Source organism: Oncorhynchus mykiss, chromosome 17 (assembly GCF_057628025.1).
Source record: "Oncorhynchus mykiss isolate SJ-2025 chromosome 17, ASM5762802v1, whole genome shotgun sequence".
NCBI classification, from domain to species: Eukaryota; Metazoa; Chordata; class Actinopteri; order Salmoniformes; family Salmonidae; genus Oncorhynchus; species Oncorhynchus mykiss.
This window is the reverse complement of record NC_143038.1, coordinates 69,747,649-69,760,086: the sequence shown is the minus strand read 5'-3', so window position 1 is coordinate 69,760,086 and position 12,438 is coordinate 69,747,649. Positions and strand designations below refer to the sequence as shown.

Genomic DNA, 12,438 nt, shown 5'->3' with positions numbered 1-12,438 from the left:
GCTATATACAGGGGGTACTGGTACAGAGTCAATGTGGAGGCTATATACAGGGGGTACTGGTACAGAGTCAATGTGGAGACTATATACAGGGGGTACTGGTACAGAGTCAATGTGGAGGCTATATACAGGTGGTACCAGTACAGAGTCAATGTGGAGACTATATACAGGGGGTACTGGTACAGAGTCAATGTGGAGACTATATACAGGGGGTACCAGTACAGAGTTAATGTGGAGGCTATATACAGGGGGTACTGGTACAGAGTCAATGTGGAGACTATATACAGGGGGTACTGGTACAGAGTCAATGTGGAGGTTATATACCGATGGTACCAGTACAGAGTCAATGTGGAGACTATATACAGGGGGTACTGGTACAGAGTCAATGTGGAGACTATATACAGGGGGTACTGGTACAGAGTCAATGTGGAGACTATATACAGGGGGGACTGGTACAGAGTCAATGTGGAGACTATATACAGGGGGTACTGGTACAGAGTTAATGTGGAGGCTATATACAGGGGGTACTGGTACAGAGTCAATGTGGAGACTATATACAGAGGGTACTGGTACAGAGTCAATGTGGAGACTATATACAGGGGGGACTTGTACAGAGTCAATGTGGAGACTATATACAGGGGGTACTGGTACAGAGTCAATGTGGAGACTATATACAGGGGGTACTGGTACAGAGTCAATGTGGAGGCTATATACAGGGGGTACTGGTACAGAGTCAATGTGGAGACTATATACAGGGGGTACAAGTACCGAGTCAATGTGGAGGCTATATACAGGGAGTACCGGTACAGAGTCAATGTGGAGGCTATATACAGGTGGTACCAGTACAGAGTCAATGTGGAGACTATATACAGGGGGTACTGGTACAGAGTCAATGTGGAGACTATATACAGGGGGTACCAGTACAGAGTCAATGTGGAGGCTATATACAGGGGGTACCAGTACAGAGTCAATGTGGAGGCTATATACAGGGGGTACGGGTACAGAGTCAATGTGGAGGCTATATACAGGGGGTACTGGTACAGAGTCAATGTGGAGGCTATATACAGGGGGTACCGGTACAGAGTCAATGTGGAGGCTATATACAGGGGGTACTGGTACAGAGTCAATGTGGAGGTTATATACAGGTGGTACCAGTACAGAGTCAATGTGGAGACTATATACAGGGGGTACTGGTACAGAGTCAATGTGGAGACTATATACAGGGGGTACTGGTACAGAGTCAATGTGGAGACTATATACAGGGGGGACTGGTACAGAGTCAATGTGGAGACTATTTACAGGGGGTACTGGTACAGAGTTAATGTGGAGGCTATATACAGGGGGTACTGGTACAGAGTCAATGTGGAGACTATATACAGGGGGGACTTGTACAGAGTCAATGTGGAGACTATATACAGGGGGTACTGGTACAGAGTCAATGTGGAGACTATATACAGGGGGTACCGGTGCAGAGTCAATGTGGAGACTATATACAGGGGGGACTTGTACAGAGTCAATGTGGAGACTATATACAGGGGGTACTGGTACAGAGTCAATGTGGAGACTATATACAGGGGGTACTGGTACAGAGTCAATGTGGAGGCTATATACAGGGGGTACTGGTACAGAGTCAATGTGGAGGCTATATACAGGGGGTACTGGTACAGAGTCAATGTGGAGGCTATATACAGGTGGTACCAGTACAGAGTCAATGTGGAGACTATATACAGGGGGTACTGGTACAGAGTCAATGTGGAGACTATATACAGGGGGTACCAGTACAGAGTTAATGTGGAGGCTATATACAGGGGGTACTGGTACAGAGTCAATGTGGAGACTATATACAGGGGGGACTGGTACAGAGTCAATGTGGAGGTTATATACAGATGGTACCAGTACAGAGTCAATGTGGAGACTATATACAGGGGGTACTGGTACAGAGTCAATGTGGAGACTATATACAGGGGGTACTGGTACAGAGTCAATGTTGAGACTATATACAGGGGGTACTGGTACAGAGTTAATGTGGAGGCTATATACAGGGGGTACTGGTACAGAGTCAATGTGGAGACTATATACAGAGGGTACTGGTACAGAGTCAATGTGGAGACTATATACAGGGGGGACTTGTACAGAGTCAATGTGGAGACTATATACAGGGGGTACTGGTACAGAGTCAATGTGGAGACTATATACAGGGGGTACCGGTGCAGAGTCAATGTGGAGACTATATACAGGGGGGACTTGTACAGAGTCAATGTGGAGACTATATACAGGGGGTACTGGTACAGAGTCAATGTGGAGGCTATATACAGGTGGTACCAGTACAGAGTCAATGTGGAGACTATATACAGGGGGTACTGGTACAGAGTCAATGTGGAGACTATATACAGGGGGTACCAGTACAGAGTTAATGTGGAGACTATATACAGGGGGTACCAGTACAGAGTTAATGTGCCTGTTAGTTGAGGTAATATGTACATGTAGGTAGAGTTACTAAAGTGACTATGCATAGATGATAACAACAGAGAGTAGCAGCGGTGTAAAGAGGGGGGGGGGGGGGGCAATGCAAATTGTCTGGGTAGCCATTTGATTAGGTGTTCAGGAGTCTTATAGCTTGGGGGTAGAAGCTGTTTAGGAGCCTCTTGGACCTAGACTTGGATATCCGTTACCGCTTGCCGCGCGGTAGCAGAGAGAACAGTCTTATAACTAGGGTGGCTGGAGTCTGACAATTTTTAGGGTCTTCCTCTGACACCGCCTGGTATAGAGGTCCTGGACGGCAGGAAGCTTGGCCCCAGTGATGTACTGGACAGTTTGCACTACCCTCTATAGTGCCTTGCGGTCGGAGGCCGAGCAGTTGCCATACCAGGCAGTAACGCAACCAGTCAGGATTGCATTAATAATAATAGTATAATATGTAGTATAATAATAGTATAAAATAGGGTATAATAATAGTATAATATATAGTATATTAACAGTATAAGATACTATTATTATACTATATATTCTACTGCTAAATACTATTATTATACTATATATCCTAGTGCTGTATACTATATATCATACTATTATTATACTATATATTCTACTGCTAAATACTATTATTATACTATATATTCTACTGCTATATACTATATATGACTCTATTAATATACTAAATATTCTACTGCTATATACTATATATGACTCTATTAATATACTAAATATTCTACTGCTATATACTATATGACTCTATTAATATACAATATATTCTACTGCTATATACTATATATGACTCTATTAATATACTAAATATTCTACTGCTACATACTATATATCATACTATTATTATACTATATATTCTACTGCTAAATACTATTATTATACTATATATTCTACTGCTATATACTATATATGACTCTATTAATATACTAAATATTCTACTGCTATATACTATATATGACTCTATTAATATACTAAATATTCTACTGCTATATACTATATATGACTCTATTAATATACAATATATTCTACTGCTATATACTATATATGACTCTATTAATATACGAAATATTATACTGCTATATACTATATATGACTCTATTATTATACTAAATATTATACTGCTATATACTATATATGACTCTATTAATATACTAAATACTCTACTGCTATATACTATATATGACTCTATTAATATACTAAATATTATACTGCTATATACTATATATGACTCTATTATTATACTATATATCCTAGTGCTGTATACTATATATCATACTATTATTATACTATATATTCTACTGCTAAATACTATTATTATACTATATATTCTACTGCTATATACTATATATGACTATATTAATATACTAAATACTCTACTGCTATATACTATATATAACTCTATTATTATACTAAATATTATACTGCTATATATACTATATATCATACGTTTGAATCATCCCATAATATCTTCATACTGTACGAAGAGAAAGATATCTACAGACTTGTCACATTGTAAATGAGTCGGAGGCCACAGGAAATACTGTTAAAGACTCAAAGGTGTGAATTTGGCCAGTAAACAGTGGTGTAGCTGGCTCACACACCTCCAGAGTGCTGTGGTTATTCATTTTGCAGAAGTGGCAGCACAGGCTCAAAAAAAGTATTGTGTCAAAAAAAAAACTTTTCTGGGGCCTGGAGTTTTTCCATAACCACATGATGACCTGGTCAGGTAAAACTCTGGGTCCTATTCGTAGACTATGACGAAATAATAGTAATATAAAGGATAGGTTCGCTTTTCATCTGTGCTATGACTATAGCACTGGGGGGGTTTCCTGTCGGGTCATGTGAATTGGAAACACTCTTGGCCTAAGGTGGATCACATCATTTCAAACTACCACATTGGTGTCATTCATTCTGAAGATGATATCTAAAGAGCCAGAGAGACAACGACTTCAATGGACAACGTACTCTGCAGTTTAGTGAACTACTTTACTATAGCAGGCCTTATGCAAAGAATGGTTTCAATGTTTTTAAATATTTAATTTCACTCTATACACACAATGTTAAGCAGTGGACTTAATAAAAAAATACACAGGTTTTAATGTAGAAAAGTATTTTAATTTCATAAAACCTATTTGCAATTAGTCATTCTGCTATCTTTATGTAAGGCAGTTTTTTATTTAACCTTTTATTTAACTAGGCAAGCGGGTTAAGAACAAAATCTTATTTTCAATGACGGCCTAGGAACTGCCTGTATCAGAGGCAGAATGACAGATTTGTACCTTTTCAGCTCTGGGATTTGAATTTGCAAAAATGTTGGTTACTAGTCCACTGCTCTAACCACTAGGCTACCCTGCCGCCCCAGGGTGTTACATGTAACACTATACACAGTAGACTTTGTAACATCGTTTGTTTTGTGTGTAAGTAATAACTCACTAACCGTGTCGTCCCGGTCTCCGTCTGGCCCACCAAAGGTTTATTCCCTGGCGCTCACTGATTCGCTGTAAACTCCATATATTCAATCATTAAATCAACTACTTTCAACATTTTCATTGAAAATAATTATATTGAATGTCACTCATTCTATTACACTCTACAGTAACCAAACCTGCACTTACCAGTTCGTTTAGTTGTTGTCACTGACGGTCTGACTCTCTGTATTTGTGAAAGTTACGCTGACGCTAGAATCCATAAATTCTCTCTTTCTGTATTAAAAGCCATCCATCTTTTAGGGTTGAACAAATGTGTTCATATTGTCTGTGTAGACTACTTTGTGCCAGAATTTGTATTTGTTTTATTTTTATTTTTTACTTTTAAGACAGTTACATTTGCACCACAAACATTTGTGAATAATCACCAGCAGTGGAAATAGAAGAATATGCCAACGAACATGACTGGATTAACAAACTGTCTGACTAACCTTTTCGGGAACGTCAGTGTCCCTTGGCCTTGGGTAGCAGCAGTTCGTTTCATCTTCTATATCCTGTGCCAAACACATTTATTCAGTGATTCTAAATGCTGGCTGCATGATTGCATCAACATAGATAGCTAGTGTTAGCTAGCTTTCTAGCTAGGCTGCTATAAAGCACTACTACTACGTTGGTAGTTTCCTTAGCTAGCTATAGATCGGACTTTTCTAGATAGTTTTAGAGGACGTCTAAACTGCTTTTTATTAAGTGTTTTTATTAACACATACCACGTTTTCCATGAACATGTGTGTTTGCTCTGTCACGAGGCAGGCATCCAGGCAGGCAGGAGGGGGTCCACTAGATAACACAGCCACAAAGTCATATTCCACCAGGATTCCACAGACCAGAGAGGAACATGAGTGAAGAAAGAATCCAAGTGCAAAGTGCAGTCAAACAACAAAGTTGCTGGTGAAATCAAACATAGATGTTGAGAGGTGTGGTTGATGAGACTGACAAGTGAATCCTCCTGTCGCAGCGAGTGTCGGGGTTGAATTCGCTGGACAAAACAGAGGCAAACGGGCTGTAATTAGGGAAGGTACTGCTTTCTCCTCCGTTTAATGCTGTTTTGCTCTGTGACGTGAATATGTCTGATAAACGTGTTCGAAGCTGCCGCTTTGAAGTATTGAAAAGTACTGCATTGCTTGCTGTTTGGGGTTTTAGGCTGGGTTTCTGTACCGCACTTTGAGATATCAGCTGATGTACAAAGGGCTATATAAATACATTTGATTTGATTTGATTTGATACTGGGACAAATGCTGTGCCTGGTGCCTGGGATTGAAGAGTTCCAGTAATAAGGCCTGGTGCCTGGGATTGAAGAGTTCCAGTAATAAGGCCTGGTGCCTGGGATTGAAGAGTTCCAGTAATAAGGCCTGGTGCCTGGGATTGAAGAGTTCCAGTAATAAGGCCTGGTGCCTGGGATTGAAGAGTTCCAGTAATAAGGCCTGGTGCCTGGGATTGAAGAGTTCCAGTAATAAGGCCTGGTGCCTGGGATTGAAGAGTTCCAGTAATAAGGCCTGGTGCCTGGGATTGAAGAGTTCCAGTAATAAGGCCTGGTGCCTGGGCTTGAAGAGGCCTGGTAATACAACCTTGTCTCAGAGCATTTCGTATTTTTATGTAAACCAAGACATGATATGTGTTAATTTGTGGCTGTCCATCACCCATTTCGTATGCTATGTTATGAATTACAATTCGTATTATATGTTACAAATTTGCAAAACATACAATATGTTACGAATTTGCAAAAACGTACAATATGTTACGAATTTGTAAAACAGATGATATATTCCGAATACTAGCTAGGTGGCTAAATGGCTAACGTTAGCTAGGCTAGGTGTTAGGGTTAAGTTTAAGAGTTAGGTTAAACGGTTAAGGTTAATGTTAGGGGAAGGTTTAACTAAAAGGGTTAGAGGAAGGGGAAGGTTTAGCAAACATGCTAAGTAGTTGTCAAGTAGTTCAAATGTAGTAAGTAGTTGAAAAGTTGATAATTAGCTAAATTAGCCTTTGGGTTGCTAGATGCTTGCGTTATACACCAAGCCATCCACCCAGACTAACCATCCTACTTTTGTTTTTGCTTTAAGTAACTATCTGTCTTATGTAACCATGCCAGATGTAACACATGTATCATAATAATTTGAGTGTTCCGGATATACTACACTATGTTACGTCTAGTCTATGAGACCAGGCTGGGTAATAGGGCCTGGTGGCTGGGCTTGAAGAGACCTGGTAAAAAGCCCTGGTGGCTGGGCTTGAAGAGACCTGGTAAAAAGCCCTGGTGGCTGGGCTTGAAGAGACCTGGTAAAAAGCCCTGGTGCCTGGGCTTGAAGAGACCTGGCAAAAAGCCCTGGTGGCTGGGCTTGAAGAGACCTGGTAAAAAGCCCTGGTGAATGGGCTTGAAGAGACCTGGTATTACGCCTTGGTGGCTGGGCTTGAAGAGACCTGGTAAAAAGCCCTGGTGGCTGGGCTTGAAGAGACCTGATAAAAAGCCCTGGTGGCTGGGCTTGAAGAGACCTGGTAATAAGCCCTGGTGCCTGGGCTTGAAGAGGCCTGGCAAAAAGCCCTCGTGGCTGGGCTTGAAGAGACCTGGTATTACGCCCTGGTGGCTGGGCTTGAAGAGACCTGGTAATAGGGCCTGGTGGCTGGGCTTGAAGAGACCTGGTAATAGGGTCTGGTGGCTGGGCTTGAAGAGACCTGGTAATAGGGTCTGGTGGCTGGGCTTGAAGAGACCTGGTAATAGGGCCTGGTGGCTGGGCTTGAAGAGACCTGGTAATAGGGCCTGGTGGCTGGGCTTGAAGAGACCTGGTAATAGGCCCTGGTGGCTGGGCTTGAAGAGACCTGGTAATAGGGCCTGGTGGCTGGGCTTGAAGAGACCTGGTAATAGGGCCCGGTGGCTGGGCTTGAAGAGACCTGGTAATAGGGCCTGGTGCCTGGTCTTTCCACCACTCTGGGACTCTTGCCAAACTCAGCACTGCAGCTATACAGACTCACACCATTTCTTTCTTTTTTTCTTTTGCTCTCTCTCTCTTTCCACTGTGACAATGCTGTGCACGTATGGGCACACACACACACACAAACAAACAAACGCACACGCAGGCACGCACGCACACACACACACACACACACACACACACACACAAACTGAGGGACGACACACAGCTGGGCACCAGCTGCACACAAGGAATGGGGTTTTGAAATCAAGGAAAAGGGGAAAGAGTTTAAATAAATTGGCACTTGAAAAAAGAAGAAATCGAGAAACTGGGAATGAGGGAAAGAGAGACAGAAAAAAGTGAGAGAGAGGGATGGAGAGAGAGAGAGAGAGAGAGAGAGAGAGAGAGAGAGAGGGAGAGAGAGATAGAAAAAGAGAGCGAAAAGAGAGAGGGAAAGACAGAGAGAGAGAGAGAGAGAGAGAAAGGGAGGGAAAGACAGAGAGAGAGAGAGAGAGAGAGAGAGAGAGATGAGAGAGAGAGAGAGAGAGAGAGAGGGAGAGAGAGAGAGAGAGAAAAAGAGAGAGAGAAAGAGAGAGACAAAAAGAGAGAGACAAAAAGAGAGAGAAAAAGAGAGAAAGAGATAGATAGAAAGAAAAAGTGAGAGAGAGAGAGAGAAAGAAAGAGAGAGGGAAAGACAGAGAGAGAGAGAGAGAGAGAGAGAGAGAAAGGGAGGGAAAGACAGAGAGAGAGAGAGAGAGAGAGAGAGAGAGATATTAGAGAGAGAGAGAGAGAGAGAGAGAGAGAGAGAGAGAGAGAGAGACACACACACCTGTGTGACCATGCTTCCAACCATTCACATATTATACTTGGGAAGTCACATCTTTTGAAATTGTACACCCACTAAGATAACCTCTCGTTTCCAATAGACTTATTTCCCTTCACTTTTGTGCAACTAGCCTATAACAATGTCGGAGACAATGGAAAGTATTAATTCCCCCACATCACTTGATATCTGTGGACATTGACAGTTTTATTTGGGAGACAGAGACTGAAACCAATAGAGTTCTTGGAGACAGAAGAAAAGATGTCATGTCTTTTCCTTTCTCTAATGGATATAAACTTTCAACTCTATCTGTTGAGTTAGTGTTGCCAAATTCATGTGGTTTTATCTGGTGCCCCAGTCCTCAGACATATCATCACACGCATGCACAAGGCGCACGCACACACACACGCTCTCAAAAAGAAGACACTGCAAGAATCAATATGCCCATCGCCTGAACATTCTTTTCACGGCAACTCAAATATTCCCCTCAGCATCTCTTCTTTCCATACACACACTGAGCAACAATGTGTTGTTTCCAGTAAAAATGAAATAAATAAAAAAGATAAACTCTAAGGATTGTTTTCGAACTTTGATAAGTCTCTTCCATCTGTTCTACATGTGCGTTAAGTCTCGTAGAAGTGATTTTATTCACCACCATCACAAGACGAAAGATATCGCATTAGCAGTCATTTCATCTCGTCGTGCGAGTCAACAAATCACCGATCCCAACAAGTACAGGGTTCTGAGTTGTATTTAATTGCATTGCATTGCATGGAATTGAGTCACAATATTGCGTTTGCAAAATCACCTGATTTTTTTGTGTTTCAAACTGGGATCTGGAATCTCTCTTCAATCTAAACTTGGACAGTAACCACACCGTGTTTTACAACTATAGATGAGCCTTGACCCCCACAAAGAAGTCATACAATACCTCGCAAACAACAACTGGTCACGGCGTGAAGCCTCACACCCTAAATATTTATAAAATATTTTAAAAATATATGTATATATTTTTTAAATTGAACTTTATTTAACTTTTTTTTTTTTTTACTATTTAAATATGCATAATCAAATGATACACCCCTCAATGTTACATAATGCATTTGGTTAAAGGAACGTCAGTGATCTACTTGTAATTTGGTGGTCACTGTTTCTGGTCCCTTGTCGGTAATTACGATAAGTGTGTCTGATTTGACGACATTTACGTTGGTGTACGTACTGTACCGTAGAACTGTGAAAAGGAGGTGTTGGGAGGACGGGTGCTATGTTTAATATGGCGGGAACCGTGACGCGAGCACACACACCTCGCTCTGCATCAAAATTAGGAAACACTGTTCGCGGTAAAGGCCAAAATCAAAATAGCATGATATACCATCCTGCGCCCTGTGTGTGTGTGTGTGTGTGTGTGTGTGTGAGAGAGAGACCCTATCTGACTCTGTAGAACTCTCTGACTTCAGTTCCACTCGTCACTGTTAAATGTAACACATTCACAGTCAATGATTGACATCATCAGTTTGATGGGAAGCTATTTAATATTTATATACAAGTGACTGAACTAATGCTGTGATTGTATACCAGTACTACATATGAATTGATGTGGGTGGTATAATATTCATGTTTTAACGTTATTTTGAGGAAAATTGTAAAGCATTTGGATATATAAAAACGAAAATATAATACGGGTTTTTGTTATGCTATTACATCGCGTGTTTTTGTCTTTGAAACGAAAATATAGTTAATAAATGAGATGGATTCACCTGCAATACTAGGCTGAATTATTAATTTAATGTTTGTTTTAAGAAACAAAGAAGCAAAGTCATACATTTTTTCTCTCTCAAATGTTTATTAACTTGATAAAATATAAATTGTGCCTGTTTTCGATTATTTAATACGTCTCTCACTATTCAGTGGTTATGAAATAATATATTTATTTGTAAATAAGCTATTCTTCTTTCCCCATACTGTCTTTCCACCGACCAACTTCAGTCTCTGTGCTGTTGCTGCCTCTTTTGTCACCTGAGGTACAGTAAGTAATTCACCTCTAGGTAAGTAAGTCACCTCTAGGTAAGTAATTCACCTCTAGGTAAGTAAATTACCTCTGGGTAAGTAATTCACCTCTAGGTAAGTAATTCACCTCTAGGTAAGTAATTCACCTCTAGGTAAGTAATTCACCTCTAGGTAAGTAATTCACCTCTGGGTAAGTAATTCACCTCTAGGTAAGTAATTCACCTCTAGGTTAAGTAATTCACCTCTAGGTAAGTAATTCACCTCTAGGTAAGTAATTCACCTCTAGGTAAGTAATTCACCTCTGGGTAAGTAATTCACCTCTAGGTAAGTAATTCACCTCTAGGTAAGTAATTCACCTCTAGGTAAGTAATTCACCTCTAGGTAAGTAATTCACCTCTGGGTAGTTATTCACCTCTAGGTAAGTAATTCACCTCTAGGTAAGTAATTCACCTCTAGGTAAGTAATTCACCTCTAGGTAAGTAATTCACCTCTAGGTAAGTAATTCACCTCTGGGTAAGTAATTCACCTCTAGGTAAGTAATTCACCTCTAGGTAAGTAATTCACCTCTAGGTAAGTAATTCACCTCTAGGTAAGTAACTCACCTCTAGGTAAGTAATTCACCTCTAGGTAAGTAATTCGCCTCTAGGTAAGTAATTCACCTCTAGGTAAGTAATTCACCTCTAGGTAAGTAATTCACCTCTAGGTAAGTAATTCACCTCTTGATAAGTAATTTACCTCCAGGTAAGTAATTTGCCTCTAGGTAAGTAATTCGGGTCTAGGGTCTAGTTAAGTAATTCGCCTCTGATTAAGTAAATGTGTATTATTGCTGTCTGAGTGTTAAATCATCATAACAATGCATATTGAAAAATACGAATAAAAAAACCTGCATTACTAAAATAATAGTGGAGTTTGCAATATACCAATTACAAACAGATAAAACTATTCAGAAATATGAAAATTCAACATCTTCCAAATAGAAAAGCTTCTTATAAGAAATTATAATTACAGTGCTTGGAGAAAACGGGGGTTATTCGAAGTTAGATGTGCAGATGCACGCTGTATGCATGGCGTTGGTTCACATTGTCGCACATTTTACAGAGTTACAGTGTGACTTCTTGAATGGCCCATGTTTACTTACGCGTTAAGTTAAGGAACAGGTTTCTAGTTTCTCCACATGAGGCTATACTCTATTAACTGCTGCTACGGCGAAAGGAAACAAGCAGAACAAAATACCAGTGGCATGTATATCACAGGCTATGCATATGTTAAGTAACGTTTATTCTGTTACCAAAGTTTTTTAATGATAAAACCTCTAGAAACCTTACAGGTCCAGATGCAGCAAAGTCAGAATTACAGTCCGCACTACATCTTCTCAATCATGCGAGATCTGCACATCAATACGAACGGCAGACAGCAATATCAACAATTTACTACACAGCGCGGAACGTTTCATACCTTGATTCCTTCTCGGGTTCGCTTGTTTCCGTCGTTTCCCACGGCTCTCCTCTGCCATCATGTCGCTAAAGGCTCACTCTGCCCGGGTAACTTCTCTCTGGTGTGTCGGTGCCTGAGAATGAATGGTGTGAGATATTGCCTGTCCGCAGCCGGTAACCAGAAACCTGCTGAAACCTCAAGTCGATCAGCGGGAGGAGAGAAGTGAGTGATGTCATTAGAGGTTGGTCCTGTCCGCGCGTTCATTCAAGGTGATAATAACCGCGCCCGCGGCTACAAAACATTA

General features: G+C 40.8%; 1 protein-coding gene across 2 annotated transcripts in view; it reads right to left on the bottom strand.

Moving 5' to 3' along the window:
* The window catches only part of LOC110494777 (zinc finger E-box-binding homeobox 2), an 83,348-nt gene extending 70,986 nt beyond the window's left edge, over positions 1-12,362 (bottom strand). The window contains exon 1 of one of the 2 annotated variants that reach the window (XM_090206445.1): positions 12,156-12,362. In XM_090206445.1, coding sequence (XP_090062571.1) covers positions 12,156-12,216 — 61 coding nt within the window. In that variant the 5' untranslated portion in view covers positions 12,217-12,362. The remainder of the gene's footprint in view (positions 1-12,155) is intronic. The other variant, XM_090206444.1, reaches the window with a different exon arrangement.
* Positions 12,363-12,438: the final 76 nt, after the last annotated feature.